The following is a 17,132-nucleotide window of genomic DNA, read 5'->3' as shown; positions in this document are numbered from 1 at the left end:
TCATCTCATCTTCCAAAATGGTATTTCTTCAGTCCTAACACTCTGCTTAATCACTCCAATAAAAAGAGTAGATTTCTTTGTAATGCAATTTGTAAGCAATAAACATGATTGAGAATGCAGTATTCGCTGTCGACTATGTTTAATGCAGGGTTTTAATTCGGTGTGTAATTATTCATTCGGTAGCACTTTTCCCATTCACACATCTTTTCGCGGATCTGGAAAAAGTTGGTAAGTTGGGAAAACATCGGGACAACAGGACTTCCACTTTGGGCAAGCAGGAGTTTGATACAGATGTTACAGGAAAAGACATTTTTCTTTTATCTGCTAAAAACAGGAGGTCACATTAACTCCTCGTACAGACACATAAAAATGTGATTATGGGTTCTAAACAGAACGCAGTGGGCTCCTAGTTAACACAATGAGATTTCTAGGAAGTGATGCATAAATTCTTCAAAAATGACACATTTCTCACGTTTCATTCCAATTAAATTACTGAGGCAGCTAACAGCGATGAGCACAGAGTACGAGGGTAAAATGAAGGTTTTCTTCTTGTAACTGTATCTCTGTGGAAGTATATTTTTATGAGAAGCACTTAATATTAAGCTATTATTTTTCAGCTGCGCTGGAAGGGATATCTCGACTCTTTCTTGTCGAGCTCTCCCTGGAAGAGGCTGCTCCTTTGTTTCCTGGGTTTGTTAATAAGAGAGGATTGCTTCGCTGGCTTCGCCACCCGCCCCCCCCCCCCGCCCCCAACCCGGGTCTCCGGAGCGAAAGGGCCCAGCCCGAAAGGGGTCCCGGGTGTCCGTCCCCAGGGTGCCAGGGTCGGGCCCGATACTGCCCACAGGCCTGCGGCCGATGACTCCAGTATGCCCGGAGCACCACTTAGAACCCGCGGCGCGGGGCCGGCGGTGAAGGGTGCCTGGAACCCCGCGCCCACCCGCGATCCGCGAACACGTGAGGCCGGTCCTCCCCCCTGCGCCCGGTGGTCCACGTCTCTGGATGATCAGTGCCCAGCGGCCGGCCGCGCGGGGGGTTCTTAGCCTTGCGGGGCGGGCAGGGGTGTCTGGGCGGGGGGAAACCTGCCTGGGCAGCTCGCAGTGCCCCCCACCACCCAGCCCCGCCAGGAGAGCCTGGGGGGTGTGGGGCCCCCGCCCCGGGATATCTGGGTTCAGGGCTGCTGCCCCGCAAGGGAGGCCAGAGAAGCGCGAGGCCGCCCGGAGGGAGGCGGGAGGGGGCGTCGGAAGACAAAAGGCTGTGAAGCTTTAAATTCAAAAAAAGATGTTTTCGAAAGCCTCGTCCTGGGGTTTGAAAGGCGCTCCGAGGACAGCGGCAGAGCGATCCCAATCAGAAATGCGATTTGAAGTCCTAATGAACTTGATTGCGTGAACATTTATAATCCCCCATGGCCCTAAATGAAATCAGATATAATCAGAAGATACAGGGAAGGGAGTGTTTACAGCCGACGCCGGGCGGCTGCGGGACGGGGAGACGCGGCCCCGGTATTGATGTCGAAAATGATGGATAACGCGGGAATGGCAAATATACTATTTGTCTAATGGCTCGGCAATTAAATTCCCCTGTAAATGACCCATGCCTCATTTCATCCTAATCTATGGAATTTTGATTGAATTCGTCAGCTCTAATTGAAAAATACTGCGCTTTAATGTCTGCATTGCAGTTCCAGGACGAGAGTGGTTTTAATGAGACAGTGCCCCCCTGACCCGGGAATATTTGAGACTTTTATTCGGAATTTAAAACCAGAAGATCGCTCAACTGAGCGCTGCGATACCCGCCGCGGTATCCACGTCCATCTATCTCCAGACGCGATTTAATAACGGCACTTGGGGATAAATGCGGCCCCCGACCCTCGCACTCACGTGGCCACCAAGGGCGCCCCATCCCGAGATAAGAGTGGAGGGGCTTTTAAGGTGGTGCCGTGGCGCGCCAGCGGAGGGGGGCTTCCAGGGAGGGGCCTGTCCCCTTCCTGGCCCCCGTGCCCAGTCGCTCTCCACCCCCCACCCCCCAAGCCTCGGGCCCTGTCACTGACCACGGCCTGCGAGACTTCCCTGGCCAAACCCAGGCGTCCCTCCCGGAGGAGGTGGCCCAGCTGGCTGCGACCCACGCGCACTAGGAAATGGGGGCGGCCTCCGACGCGCTTTATATGCAAATGACGGCGCGAAGCCATCCCTAAGAAATTAGCTACTTGCCGAAGCATATTTACTAGATTGAAATGAATTAAAGAGAAACACTTTAAGTCGTGCAAACGAGATAATTGGGCCACATTAAAACTGGAGATGTTTGCTCCTTTCTCCACCCTCCCCCCCAAAAAAATCAAGTTGGTGCGGGGCGGTAAAAATCGCCCCCCTACACACACACACCTGAAATGAGGCGATCAGGCTCCCGCTGCTCAGAGAACGGAAGTCTGGAAGTGCGAGGGTCTGGTCCCCTTGCGGATGCGGACCTGACGCGGCGCCCCTCGCGCCGGAGCCTGGGCAGCCCGGCTCCCTGGCTCTAAGGGGCCAATCCCGGCCTCCGCCCGCAGGGAGCGCGCTAGAGCCAGGTTTCTGCGGCAAAAGCAGACGCAGAGCGCGGGTCAGCCCTCCGGCCCCGTCCCGCCCCTCAGCTTCGTCCACCTCAGTGTCCCTACTGGTGGGCTCAGGATGGGGGCTCTGGGGAGAGGCGTTTGGGTGGAAGTAAGAGGCCAAAATACTCGGCTCGCCTCTGCGTTAGTGGCCCAGTTGTGACTCTCTTGCGGCCCCATGGACTGTAGCCTTCCAGGCTCCTCTGTCCATGGGGTTCTCCAGGCGAGAAGACTGGAGTGGGTAGCCAGGCTTTCTTCCAAGGGATCTTCCCGACCCAGGGATCGAACCTGAGTCTCCCGCAGGTTGCCGTCCCCCTCCCCCAAAAAGGAATGTGTTTGAGCTTTGTTCGTTTAACTCACAGAGTTTACAGATCTTTTATTTAAAATGAAAAAATGTGAAACGACGAGAACTCGTCTCCCTGGGAAGACGGTGCCCAGCGCGCCCTCCTAACGCTGAATTTGGTGATGAGCGCGCCCTGCAGAGGGACCCTCCGAGGGCCGGGGCTGTCGGCGCCTGCGTCTCCGCCTCAGCAAAGAGGAGGACGGCCTGCCGACCACCTCAGGGGCGGCGCTTCGGAACCTCTCTCCACACCCGGCAGGCGTCCTGGGTCCTTACATATATCCTGCGTCCTGACCCATTGGTGGCCTGTGCTTTGTTTTTAAATGCTCAAGAGTCTTGAGATCAGAGACTGCCCCAAGTTGAGACTGTCACTCTGAGCGCACAGGCTTGCGCCCCTGGCCGCCCCGCGTGCACCCAGCATCTACATCACTCCGGAGGCTGGCGGGCCGTGCTTGCAATTTAGAGACACCGTCCCACCCTACCCCCCACCATCCTGTGCGGGCCAGGCGCCCTGCCACCATGGCTAAGTGATCTAGCTGGGGCCCTACGACGACCCGTGACAAAAGCAATCTATTAATTATCTGCGCTTTAGGGACTCAGTCAGACCGCTGGTGAGACAGAGCAGGCGTTCCCGCCCATTATGCAGATGGAAAAGCAGAGGCCAGGGTGGGCTCAGAGGGGCACCCAGACCCTTTAGGCCCAGATGTCAGAGGGTCTCTTATCCTTTCCGCTTCTAGGCCCTGCTCAGGGTGAGTCAAAGAACCAGGAGAACTTTACATGGACTATAAAGAACTGAACTGAACTGACGTGGGTTTTCTATGATCACGTCCAAAATCTGATGGTATTTCTTAATGCCTTGTGTAATCATGGAGGTCTGATTTTTACCACCCTCATTTGTGACAAAGCCTTCTTTTGTAGCCTAGACGTCTGAAACGGAAAGAAATTGAGACTTTTTCTTGTGCAACTGTAGACATGAAAAATACAGACTTCTCAGACCTTCTAATCCTGCAAAAGGGGAGCTGGCTTCAATTCCCTTGAAATCTCAGAGCCCAAAGAAGCCCTAAAGAGATGTCATTATCCGCATGGACCGTAGGCGGCGCTCTAGATCCCTGAGCGCTCTGTACACTCGTGGTGCTTTCCGGACTGATACGTTTGAAATTTTGAAGCCTTAAGTAAAACTGGTTCCTGCCTTTTCCTGGTGAATTTATTAAATATATGGTACTTCTTTGACTTCTGTTTGCAGATATGAAATAACCTTGTTAGGTTATTAAAATTAAATTGTCAATGCAAAATTTGCTTCCACAATAAATTACTCACTTCTTTACATGTTAAAGCATAAATTTCCAAACAACTTACAATATGCTGAACTCATTGAATTTCAAGGGCTTGGGGGTTAGAAAGAACGTTAAGAAGTCTCCCATCTCCTAAGTTTCCTGGGGTTTTCTTGTTTCATTTTGGTTGCCGTTTAAGTGGGTGGGAGAGAAACTTGAGGACAGGGAAAATGATAACAACCAAGAGATAAGGTGGCCCCAAGTGTCCAGGAGGAGAGTTGAGGGGCAGATGGCTGGAAGGGGGCTCATCCACCCAGCCTTCACCTCTGCCGGGCTATGGGGTCAGTGACTGTCCTCCATGGCTGCTCCGCTGTGGCCTGATCAGAACAGGCAAGGGACATGGACAGAAGCGCCCAGAAGCAGCCTTCGCGTCCCCTGCAAGGGGCAGTAGACTCAGCATGGCCCCCGCTCAGTACCTGGATGTGAAGGAGCTACAAGAATAAATTACCTCCGAGGGGGTGGTGTTGTGCAGAATAAATACAACTTAGTGAGGTATGAACAGCCTGTCTTTAACATCCTGTTCATCGTTCAAAAACAAAACACTCTTTCAACAAACCCACATATGCAAGGAGCAACACACCCCATGAAAAATACTTTCATTCCTGCAAAACGCAGAAATGTCCCCTAGGGAAGTAAGGGAGACAGCCTTCTGAAGTTTCCTGGGTTTTTCCCACCGGGTCTCAAAGAACCACTCTCCTCTTCCCCTCCTTTCCTGTCTGGTGTTCTCAGGAAATGAAAACACAGGCTGGGGTGGGCACGGGCACGCGGGTAGGGGGAGTGGGTCTGCTCTCTACCCTGTCTCTTGGTTCCTTCTCGCTCTAAAGTTTGGCGACTGCAGACTGCACCCCGAAGGAAAATATAATTGCTGGTAGCAAACTTATGCAAATTGAGCACTCTGTTTTCAGAGGATCAATGGAGGAAACGCAAAGAGATGCTTCTGTTTCAGAGGCCGGGAGATCAGCATTTGCAGTTGTCGATCCCCACCAAGGAGGGGTTGCATATTGGGAGGATGTGAGGTGGCAGGTTGTAGAGGTTTGTTTGGAGACCTGCAAACAAGGATTGCCTCTTTCCAGTACCACTCCAGCCTTCTCAAGCAGTGGCTCGGGGGCGATGAGGACAGTGTGTATGTGTGTGTGTCGGTGTGTGTGTGTGAACCAGGAAACAGTGTAGGCTTGTGTGTGTATGTGCACCATGAGGACAGTGTGTGTGTGTGTGTGTACACGTGTGTGATGAGGACAGTGTGTGTGTGTGTGTGTGTTTGAACCAGGAAACAGTGCAGGCGTGTCCCAGCCTGACAAACGCAGATGACCAGGAAACTGGCTCACCCTCTTGGGGCCCATGACTTACACCCACCCTCAGGTCGATGAGCAAAGGAGCCCAGGAAAGTGAGGGTTCAGAGCCTGAGGGGTGGGGTGGGGTTGAGTCCTGTGGCCCGCCTCCACGGACTGTCCTCCTCCTGGGCGCTGGTTCTTGGTGGCTTCCAAGCCCCTCCCTCCCTTGCGAGACCAGGGTCCACACTGGGCTTCTCCTCCAACAACACAGGGGCTATGCCCTCTTGCTTCCTGGCCCTGTGAGTCGGGCGCCCTACTGTGAGTGAGGTGTTCCTGCTTACCTCTTCAGAGGGCTTCCGCACCTACTGTGTTATCTGCATTTAACGGTTGATTATAATCAAACAGCTCTCCCCCGACCCCCCCATCAGCCCACACCCTCTCCTGTCCTCCTATGGGAAACCTCTGTCATAAGACAGATCTTGGAGAGTCAGAGCTGTCCTTCGGGAAAACCTCAGCGGAGCTGGGTGGGTCAGTTACAGATGTACTTACCCTTGAGGTTCCAAGATGAGCTTATTGATAAGCAAACTTTTTACAATGACCTCTCGCCCCACCCCGGAAATCCACAGGAGGGATTCACTGGGAGGGGCAGAGGCCGTGCTGAGTCTCCCTCCCTATTAAGCCAACATCCCTCCCCTCTGTTTACAGCCAGTGCCCTGCCCTGTCCTGTGACATCCTTTCTGGGTCACAGTTCCTTAATCGAAGGGGGCGGCAAGCGCAGGAAACGCAGCCCTGCTTTGCAAATATCTCTGCAGAAAAGGAGAGACGAGTTCCACCTGGGAGCATCCCCGGTTTTCTTTCGGTCCCTGTAGAGCTGGAAGTTGGAGCGGCCCCTTGATGTGGTTGGCAGTTGATCCAAACACTGCCTTGCTCCCTCCAATGCGGTTTCCAAAGGGTTAAGTGGATGAACTCTGGATAAACCTCGTCCCCTTTTAAAGACAACACCCCTGCAGGGGGTCGGGGCCCTCGAGGGGTGGCAGCTGAGGCCCCGGTTTGGGAGACCCGGGAGGCCCCAGAGACTCCAGTCTGGAGTCCCTGGACTGGGTCTCCCCCAGGGCGCTGGAAGCGGAGGGCACGCTGGCCATCGGTCGCTTCCCACTTGAGCATCAACTGGACGCTGGCTGCGGCCGGCCCAGGCCTGTCACTGTGTGTCCGCCGCCGCCAGGACAAGGCGGGAGGGCTGGGAGGGAATGGGACGGGAGGCGGACAGCAGCTGACCCCGGCGTTCCGGGAGGGGTGCCCGTCCGGCGGCTTCCAACCCAGGCTGGCGCACCTTCTCACCCCTCGGTGCCCTCTGCCCGCCTCCCCGGGCCGCCGGTTCTGCGACCGAGGGATTAGCATCTCTGTGAAGTCCCCGCAAACAATACCCCCCCGTGCGGGGAGATGAAAAGTCCGGCGCCGGGTGCCGGGGCACGTTTGAAGTCCCCGAAAGGTGGGGCCGCACGGATCCGAGGGGGCGGCTGCGTGGAGATGAAGGCAGGTGAGAAGTGCCTCGTGGCCTGCGCCTGCCTTCGCGGCGATCCCAGGCCTGGGGTTCAGGACGGCCTCGGCGGGAGCCAGCCCCCGGGGAACCCAAGAGAGCTCTACTGCCCCGTCCCCCACGCCCCCGCACAACCGGGCCCGCTCCTCAGGCTCTGTCCCGCAACTACCGCCCTCGGGCCGGCTCCCGAGCCGGCCTCCGCCCGATGCTTCGTCCTCAGAGCCTGGAACCCCAGGCCGGCCGGGCTCCGTGCCCGCCGAGGAGCCCCTTTGCATCGGCCTGGGTGCTTCCACGGAGAGGCGCCGGCGCGGGGCTTCCAGGGACAGCGTGGCAGGCAATCCATTACCCCTCGGTGGTCATGAGATTCCCACTCCAACCTTCAAGGCTCTTCCGAAAAGGAACCCGGACCCCTGCCTGCGCCCTTGGACGCCGAGACCCTGGCTCAGGTGCCTAGGCCAACGTGGAGTGCGAGAAACCTGGGTCTCCAGGCGTTCGCAGCCTGCGCCCGGGTGCGCCGTCGGCGCGTCCGCGCCAGCAGCCCCGGAGCTCCCCGGCGGCGCAGGAGCCCCCAACCCACCCATCCCTGGTCCCCAGATCCCACCCGGGCGCGGCTCGAGGGCCACGCGGCCGTGGCTCCGCGCGTTTCTCCGCGCTGGGGTGGGGAGGGCGGCGCAGGTGTGAGGGTCAGGTTTCCCCGCCTGCAGGGCCACGGAGAACAATTTCCAACTCTTCCAAGGATATGCAAAAAAAAAAAAGTCTTCACGTTTCTGGTTGGTGGTTTTGTTTCTGCAATTTTGAAGGTGGGGGACACAAAGCAAAACTTTCTACCTAAGAATGCCGCTGCACACACGGTCCTGTAAAGTGTTTCTTCTTCAGGGCGCTTTAGCAAAAAAAAAAAAAAAAAAAAAAATCCGTCCTGCTTTCTGCAGGGCCAAGGAGCAGAATAATGAAACCAAAGACTTTTATTTTATAAACCACTTGATCTTTGCTTGGGAAACTCTATTAATTGAATGGGTTTGCCTTTTTTGCCAGTCCCCTTTATCATTATTTATGGGCTTTAAATTGTTTAAAGTTCCCTTGACGTTCAATTTACAAGTTTGGGGACTTTTTTTGTTCTGCCTTTTGTCCTGGAGAAAGACATCGTGTTGGAAGTGCTTTGAAAAGCCAAACATGAGAGGTTGGCAATGAAAGGGAAGCGGGCGAGATCCCTTTTAATTCCGTCCTGTTGGTGAATGGCTCTTTTACATAATTGCAGGAGCTATTTCAAAGCCAGCCAAGGGCTGACTTCACTTAGAACCACATGGAGTCTATTTTGGGCTTTCAGATTTAAAAAAAAAAAAAAAAAAAGGCTGAATAAAATAGTTTAAAAAGATGAGGCTTCAATGCTTTCTGCTACTTGCAAATTGGTGTGTCTGATGGGGAATTTTACACAAGCACCCCTTTGTAAGTTCGTCTTGGGCTTGGGAGGGACTGTTCTGGGTTAGCTGGGTGTGAATCCCAATTGCCCTTCCATAAATAAAACCCATCCCAAGCTATTTCCCAACTATTGCCAGGAGCAAGGGCTGCGGCAATGACCAAATGATCAGGCCACTCAAAGTTCCTATAAATAAAAACAACGTGGTTGCCCGAGAAACCGGCCTGAAGCCTGGGACTGGGCGCCGGGCTGGAGCGCCCTGCCCGCCAGGCCCGCGGGCTTCTCTGCTCCCTCGGAGATCCGGGGCTCCCACTGCCTTCTCTCCACGACCACCCGCGACCTCGACCCCGGCGGCAGCGTGGCAGCGCGGAGGTTCGCGGCGCTTCCTCCTCCGGGCTGGACTCGGCAGGCCACCGCAAGTCAGCGACATGAATATTGATTTACTTGTGCACTGAGCATGTTATACTCAGGCTCCATCCATACACCTGCGTGCAAAAGCTGACTGGGCCAGCCCCGAAGCGTGGCGACAGCTTAATTACCATCACATTTACTGACGTCTGATGTTTTAAGTGGCCTAATACGGTCTTGACACTAGCTTGGCACCGGCCGAGGAAAGTGTCCAGGGGCTGGTCCAACTTCATCCCGGCGGCGGGAGGTTCCCCGGGAAAAGAAGTTCGCCGAAGTTCACTGGAGTTGGAGGAGCCGGATCGCCCTACTGCTGCATCTCTGGGTCTTCGTCCTAGGAGAAAGTGGGGCGGGGGCGGGGTAGGGACTCGTACAGGAAAGTTGCAAAGATGTGTGCCGGAGGTTTTTCCCGCGCAGCCTGGGCCGCTGAATTACCGAGGGCGCTGCAGTTTGAGGCAGTTGCCAGCTAGGCAGATCGGAATCCGAAGGATGGCTAAGCCATGTACCTGTCTCTCGCTGCCCATAAATCTCTCCACGGAGCGGAGGAAAAACTCTAAAGGCTTTTATTATCCACTGTCCCCGCGCTCTGAACGCTTTGCAGGTTGCTGAGGTGCCCCGAATGAATCTTGTTAATCACGGTGAAACACAGGGATCCTTTTATGACGCCAACAGTCGTTTTCTAAGCAGTTAAGCATTAGATGAGAAAATATGGCTGCATTGCATTCTAGAGAAAGCACACTAGTAAATAAAAATTCATATCGATGAGACTTCTCTGAATTCACTAATAAAAGGAGATTAGTATTATAACCCCTATAGTCAATACTTTCCACGGCAATTTATGGAGGCAAATAATACACCATCAAATTGTTTCAAGTGGACTTATAATTCAACGGACCTAAATCTTCTTGCTGAACTTTAAAGGCAGAATGATCACCAAAATAATCAAAGGCACCTCTGTCTCTCAGAGGGTAATCAAAAGATGGAAGTCCATAGAACAACGTTTTTATGCCAAAAGAGGAAAGTGGATGGCAAATTTGTTAAAATGAGCAACAGCTTATACAGACATGCCAGTGTCAAGCAGCGAAGGGACCCGGCTGTATCAACGTAAAACAAGCAAGCAGTCCGCGCGTTTTTTCCCTAGTATTCAAAAAACAAGGTAACCGTTCCCAAGACGGTGTGTCTGTTAAGTATCTCATGAGAGGCAGTATTTATTATGCTCATAAAGAAAGCAGCCTTTTGCTCTGGGCTTCGATTTTTTCTTTTTTTCTTTTCTTCTGGTTCTTTTTTTGCAGGAGTGAAGAAAGGACGTGCTTACAGAGCCTACACACGCCTCCTTCCCCGTGCCTCCATCCCAACGGGAATTCATTTTCCCTCGCTCCGCCTAAGCCACCTCGGGGTCTGGGCGTGAAGGGAGTGGAGGCAATACAGGCAGCGTCCTAATGAATTCCTTTCAAGCCGCCTGCTGCCGGAGCCATCTATTACTGCGGCCTGGAGTGGGGAAACGCGCCGGAGACGTCTTTGTCCGGGTGGTGGTGGGGCGGGGGGCGGGGGGCGGGGGCGAGGAGGAGGGCGGCAGGCAAAGGGGCCAGCGAGTTTTCTCAGCACTCTGGGGCGCTGAGGAGGCACCCTCCCCTCGGTCCTTCAGGGCCCCTTGGGTGGGCAGCGGGTCCCCGACCAGACTCCCGGCTGAGATGCTGGCCCGGAATTAAGACGTCCCCCCCGAGGGGCCTTCAGGTTAAAGCCGGAGAAAGAAGAGCGAAAAAGAGCGTCAAAGAATCGGGTCGATAAATTCATAAAGATCGATTTATCTTTATTTCCCAATTAAATGTGCTTGTAAGTGATACATAACACACGTCCAACACGGGCCAACTCCCCAACCACTAGCTCCTTGGCGTGAGCTGATTTTTAATGACCGGCGTAACAATGCCCTTCTCTCCTCTCCTCCCAGGGTCCGGGGCCTGTCGGCCGTTTCGGGCAAACGTTTAGACCCAGGAAGTAGGAGCTGAGGCCCTGGAGGCGCGTGGAAGCCCCGAGCGCGCTGGCGCGCTTTGCACCTTCTGCCCTTGCCACGAAACGATTCCATTTTCAGACGGAACACAAGAGCTGAAAGTTTGTGTTTTTACCATGCTGAAGGGGATAAGAACTTTCCTGGCACCCACTCCCTCTCCGCCAATTCCCTTACTCCCAAATTCTGGGTTTTGGTTGGTTTGTATTTTTACCGTCGTTGAGACAGGGAGACCATCCTGAGGGAACGGGCTCCATCCTGCAATAGGCAGAGGGAAACCGCGCGCCCTCGAGTCCTCGCGCTGGAAACCGGGCGGTGGCGCCGGGGTGAGCGCTCCCTCCGTTCTCAACGTGCTTAATTAGCGCCTATTTACAAAACGCAGCTTTTATTTGAGCAAACATCATAAAGCTTTCATCAGGATAATCTCACGTTATACAATCCGGCGGCGCAGCAACTCCCCCCTTCCTCCCCGAGGATGGAGCAGATAAAGGACTCGCTTTATTATCATAATTATCGTGGCTGTTATTTTGGTGCGCGCCGGCAAAGTGTGTAAATAGGTGCGATGATTAAGAATGTCATGAAAAATGAGAAGGGATCGCTCGCAGGCGGGCCCGGCTCGGGATGGGGGAACCGGCCACCTCCCCGCGCCTCTGGGGATGCCGGGGCTCCGTGAGCAACCTGGAGGGTTCCCCGCAGCGGGCAAAGGGTGGCCAGCTCCGGGGCAGGAGCCCTAGGGGGCGAATCTGAAAGGGCAAGGGCCTCGCCCCCAACTCCGGGAACCTCGCCCGAACCCCGGGCGCAGCAGCAGCAGCAGCACCCAGCAGGTTTCCTTCCTTTGCATGTATAAAAGAAAGAAAATAACCCGTGGTTTAGCCCCGAATGCTACCCTCGGAGGACCACCCCCCCGCCCCATGATGCCGCCGAGACCCGAGTTTCGAGCCTCGGAGCTGCCAACCGCCCCTTTCAAGTTTGCGCGGAGCGGGCCGGGCGCACACGCTCGGGTTCGCGGGCCGGCGCGCTGCGCTGGCTGCGCCCACAGCCAGCTCGCGGCCAGTCCCGGTGGAAGGGGCGGGGTCCCGTCTTCGCCCCGCCCACCCCTGGTGACAGCCAATCGGCGGCGGCTCCAGGCCCCACGTGAGCGGAGCCGGGCCCGGCAGCAGGCAAAATGTGAATGAGAAAGAAGAGCGCGATTTAAAGGTGCTGGCGGCGCCCGCGGAGGACAAGTGCGCCGGCTTCGCGCGCGCTCCCCTAGCGGCTAGCCGGAGGCGACCGACAGCCGACCAGACAGACGGAAGCGCAGACGGCTGCGGGCCCGGGCCGAGGGCCGCAGGAGCTACGCGCCTGGGCTCCGGACGCGGGGCCCACGGCGGGCAGCAGCTCCGGAGAAAGCCCTCGCGGGGAGGGCCCGGGCGTCCGCTCCACTCCAGGGCGCACGGCCTCACCCCCCCGCACCGCCCCAACTCGGGCCTGCCAGCGGCATGCAGCGGGCCCAGGACTGACGGGGGAGGTGGGCACCTGCTCTCTGGGTCCCGCTCGGCCCCTGCCCGTGACTCCAAGCTGTGCTCCCGGCGCCCGGGGGGCTTCCAGGCGGCGGCGCAAAGCGGGGACGTTTCGCCTCTCGCGGGCCTCTCCCGAGCGCGTCTATGAGCGCAGCGTTCCCGCCGTCGCTGATGATGATGCAGCGCCCGCTGGGGAGTAGCACCGCCTTCAGCATAGACTCGCTGATCGGCAGCCCGCCGCAGCCCAGCCCCGGCCATTTCGTCTACACCGGCTACCCCATGTTCATGCCCTACCGGCCGGTGGTGCTGCCGCCGCCGCCGCCGCCGCCGCCCGCGCTCCCCCAGGCCGCGCTGCAGCCGGCGCTGCCGCCCGCGCACCCGCACCACCAGATCCCCAGCCTGCCCACCGGCTTCTGCTCCAGCTTGGCCCAGGGCATGGCGCTCACCTCCACACTCATGGCCACGCTGCCCGGCGGCTTCTCGGCGTCCCCCCAGCACCAGGAGGCGGCCGCCGCCCGGAAGTTCGCGCCGCAGCAGCTGCCCGGCGGCGGCGGCAACTTCGACAAGGCGGAGGCGCTGCAAGCCGACGCGGAGGACGGCAAAGGCTTCTTGGCCAAGGAGGGCTCGCTGCTGGCCTTCTCCGCGGCCGAGGCTGTGCAGGCGTCGCTCGGTGAGTCGGCGGCGCGCGCGACCCGGGCGCGGGGGCGCGCCAGCTCCGGGTTCCCTCGGGGGACCGAGGGGATGGGGCCATGCTCCTGTGGGACCCCCGCCCCCGGCTCCCCCAGCCAGAGGAGCTAGAAGATGCGGCCGAGCTGCGCCAGAGGGGTCTCCGCGGGGACGGGGGGTGGTCTTTTAGAGCCACGCAGTAAGTGGGGAGATTGGGGGAGGGGGGTAAGGGGGCCGTGCATTTAGCGCCCGGTGGCCAGCTTCTGCGCGGAGCCGCAAATCTCTCCGCCGGCGAGTTTGGCGGAGTCTTGCACGCCGCCCAGCCCCCGGCGCTGTGACCTGAGGTCCCGGGTAGGTTTCAGCCTCGAGGGCAAGAGGATTGGGCTGTGCATCTCTGCAGTGCGTGTGCCTGAGGGCGCCCAGACCTATTAACCCCCTTTACTGGGCTTGTCGCTTGCCTGGGGGAACGGCGTGAGTGTGCTGGGGTGTCTGGTGGGAACTTCTCCTGAGGCTACGAAACTTCCCTTTGACCCCAAACCCGACACTGTCTGGGGTCTGCACCTCCCTGCTCCCCCCGGCTCTGAGTGCGATGAAATTGAAGTTCACAGAATTTTCAGGCTGGGTGAGGAATGGGTGAAGAGGGGAGAGGCAGGATAAATGGTGAACTCCCCCTTAGCCCTCACCCAGCCCCCTCCCCGGGGACAAAGAGGACGCTCTCACGGGCCTCAGGCCGCCGGATAACTTCTGCCTTAAGCTGCGGGAGACTGGGAGGGTGCGGAGGAGGCCCGGTGGCCCCTTGAGTGATGGTTCTGGGCAAAGGGCCGTCGCCTGTACTGTCGCCTCCTCTCCCCTGAGCTTTCTCACGCCTCCCCTCCCCTCTCTACCCCTCAAAGGCCAGGAAATCACAATGTGTTAATGTCATAGAAAGACAATCCGCTAAGGGGGGAGTTGAGGGGCAGGGTGGGGGGGAATGCCCGAGTGACGGTGGGAACGGGGAAGGAAGGCCAGTGTGCGAAATGTAATAAAACGCCGTTTGGTTTTGCTTTCAGTCGGGGCTGTCAGAGGGCAAGGGAAAGACGAGTCAAAGGTGGAAGACGACCCGAAGGGCAAGGAGGAGAGCTTCTCGCTGGAGAGCGATCTGGACTACAGCTCGGATGACAATCTGCCTGGCCAGGCGGCTCACAAGGAGGAGGACCCCGGCCACGCGCTGGAGGAAACCCCGCCGAGCGGCGGCGCCGCGGGCAGCACCACGTCCACGGGCAAGAACCGGCGGCGGCGGACTGCCTTCACCAGCGAGCAGCTCCTGGAGCTGGAGAAGGAGTTCCACTGCAAAAAGTACCTCTCGCTGACCGAGCGCTCGCAGATCGCGCACGCCCTCAAGCTCAGCGAGGTGCAGGTGAAAATCTGGTTCCAGAACCGCCGGGCCAAGTGGAAACGGGTGAAGGCCGGCAATGCCAATTCCAAGACAGGGGAGCCCTCCAGGAATCCCAAGATCGTCGTCCCCATACCCGTCCACGTCAGCAGGTTCGCCATCAGAAGTCAGCATCAGCAGCTGGAGCAGGCCCGGCCCTGAGGGCCCAGGGCCAGCCGCGGCCTGGACCACGGTGGAGAAGCCACATCTTCGGGGAGGGAACCCATGGTGGGCTCCACCATGTCTGCAGCAAAACTCAGAGTCACCCCCCAACTTTGGACATCCCAAGCAAATTGAGAGTATATCCATTAACGAGCTTGAAAGACTGCTTTTGAAGGAGCTACAGCTAGACCTGGAAGACACACTAAATATTTATTATACTATTCTACTTTGTACATAGATATCTATATAGATTGGATCTCAGCTGTGGTATTTTGAAAGTTATAGGACCAAACTGCCCAGTAACCTCCTCCACCTACATTCCCCGAAGAAAACAAAGCCTCCGCTGCAACTTGCCACGCACAGCAGCCACCTTTCCACATTTTTCCAAAGGTAAACATCACGTGCAAGAACAAACACGGTCACCACTTATTTTTGTTTCTATTCTGGCTTTTTTAGTTGACTGAGAAGCAGACGTTTTTGGGGGGCAGCCTGGAAATTTGCTTTGCTTTGGTTTTTGCCTGGCTTTCTTTCCTGGGGTTGCATATCCTATGAGCCCTGTCTGAAGCACGTCTCCGTTGTGTTTAATTTATTTCAATGTAGTTTATTTTTCCTATAAGTTATGACATTAAAACAATCTCAGTCTTGTGAATAATAAAAAGAAGGATCGAGAAAAAGAGAAAAAAAAGACCAATTCTTAGGTCTCATAAGTATGTCCAGATTTGACTGTTTATAGAGGGACCCTCCTGCCCGCAGTGGCCGAGCAGCTGGTCTGAGACCAGCACCGCATAAACACCCACTGTCCGGGGCCTCCTGAAGCTGGAAGGACCAGAGCCATCCAGCAGCTCACCAGGTTTTAAACAGAGCAATAGCTCCAATTGGGTTACCAATTCGAGAAAACCTAATTTCCACCTTAGACATCTAACCTGGCTTCCCTTCTGTTCAGCCTAACCAATATCTGGGAAGCTGACAAACTTTGGCCAGAGGAGGAGAGGGGCGCCGTAGGAGGGTCAGTGAGTGCGGGTATGGGTGGCTTTGCATAAAGTCTTCATTCCCTAAATCGACGACCGCCGGGGAAGGGGACGCGTTTCCCTGCAAGCATCCCCCGACCTGAAAAGAAGCGGAGCGTCCAGAGATCGGGTTCTGGGCGCGATCTTCCCGACAGGGGCAGAAACCCAGCTAGCGGAGCCGGCTTCCGGGCAGCGCCGGGCTGGGAGGCGGGCTGCGGGCGCCCGCGGGCCGGCGCCTCCCTCTCCGGGCGGGGTCGGAGAGGGGCGGGACCCGACCACCGCCCCACCCCGAGGAACGCCGGCCAGTTGCGGGGGTAGAGGGGGTGCCGGTCCGCGGTGGGGGGTGAGCCCTGGGCACCTCCCTGCCTCGAGGGTGGGATGCGGCCCGCCGGGCGCGGGAGGGGCGGGCGGGAACCCTGGGCCCACTCGCGCACCGCAGACCGCGCGGTCCCTTTCCCGACCCGAAGCGCCCGCCCGGACGCGAGCGGCCGGGCCCCTCTGGAGAAGGCCGCGGACAGGCCAGGGGTGACCCAGGGGCGTGGAGCGGGCGAGCGCGGTCACCGAGCCCTCGCGGCCGCCGAACCAGCCGCCAGGGGAGAGAAGAGAAGCCGTGGCTTCGCCAGCCTCAGCCTCCCGAGTCGAGGCCGTGGAGCGGGTTTGAGAAGCCGCTGGGCGCCGCGCCCACCGCGGTTCTCAGCCCAAGAAGCGAAACCTATAGCCGTGGATCAATAAGAATATTGACTTAATTTTTACGGCCTTCAACCCATCACCTTTCCGCGGCGGAGGGGCACTGGGGACCCCAGTGTCAGGCCGAAGTTCAGGCGCAGGGCAAGACCCCGATTCCCTCCGCATCCCCAAGATTTCCGGGGACAGAAAATGGCCCCGGCATGGATTTTGAGCGCAGTGATGTGAAGTGGCCTTTCTCCGAGGGCCTCAGTCCGCTCTTCGAGGCTCGCAGAGGCGTGGGGGCGCCTGGCTGCCCCTAGCCCGCGCCCTGGGCCTGTGGTGGAGGGGTGCGCCCCGGCCGCTCCCCGCCCCCGCGTGGGGTCCGCCAGCCCGGCCGCTCCCACAGACCCCGCCGGTCGGTCGCCCGCCAGTGAGCGCGTCCGCCCGGGGGGCCGTTGGCGTCATCTCTTCGGAGAGGCCCTCCAGGCCCCAGGCCGCTGCCGCCGCAACGGAGGCCTCTGGAGACACGCCGTCCCCACCCCGCGCACCCGGGCCCGTCCCTTCCGGGGCGCATAGGTGCCCCTGGAACAACTGTGGCCGATGGCCTAGATTCCCGGCCCTGAGGGCCAGGGGGGCTGCGGCCTTCGGGCAGGGATATCTCCCCGTGGCACTCTGGGGAAGAAACCCTGGGTGTTGAGAGCAGGGCACTCCCCTCCATACTCCTTTCCTCCATAACAGGTGTGACACCCCTGTCTACCTTTCCCAAAAACCCATGGTGGGGATGGGAGATGCAGAGGGGAGGGAGCCACTGGCCTCGGCTTCACAGACCTGAAGGGG

General features: G+C 57.7%; 1 protein-coding gene across 1 annotated transcript; it reads left to right on the top strand.

The window, feature by feature from the left end:
- The first annotated feature begins 12,527 nt into the window (after nucleotides 1-12,527).
- On the top strand, nucleotides 12,528-14,622 carry GBX2 (gastrulation brain homeobox 2). Its single transcript, XM_040231825.1, has 2 exons — nucleotides 12,528-13,053; nucleotides 14,099-14,622. Exons 1-2 carry the CDS (start codon nucleotides 12,528-12,530, stop codon nucleotides 14,620-14,622), a joined length of 1,050 nt encoding a protein of 349 aa, XP_040087759.1.
- The last annotated feature ends 2,510 nt before the right edge of the window (nucleotides 14,623-17,132 follow it).

Source organism: Oryx dammah, unplaced genomic scaffold (genome assembly GCF_014754425.2).
Source record: "Oryx dammah isolate SB20612 unplaced genomic scaffold, SCBI_Odam_1.1 HiC_scaffold_28, whole genome shotgun sequence".
Lineage (NCBI taxonomy): Eukaryota > Metazoa > Chordata > Mammalia > Artiodactyla > Bovidae > Oryx > Oryx dammah.
This window is presented reverse-complemented; position numbering and strand designations above follow the sequence as displayed.

Excerpts from the sequence above, each read along its gene's own strand:
- GBX2 (XM_040231825.1), top strand. The coding sequence starts at position 12,528 with ATGAGCGCAGCGTTCCCGCCGTCGCTGATGATGATGCAGCGCCCGCTG. Across the intron at positions 13,054-14,098 it reads GGCTGTGCAGGCGTCGCTCG|TCGGGGCTGTCAGAGGGCAA; the intron begins GTGAGTCGGCGG and ends TTTTGCTTTCAG.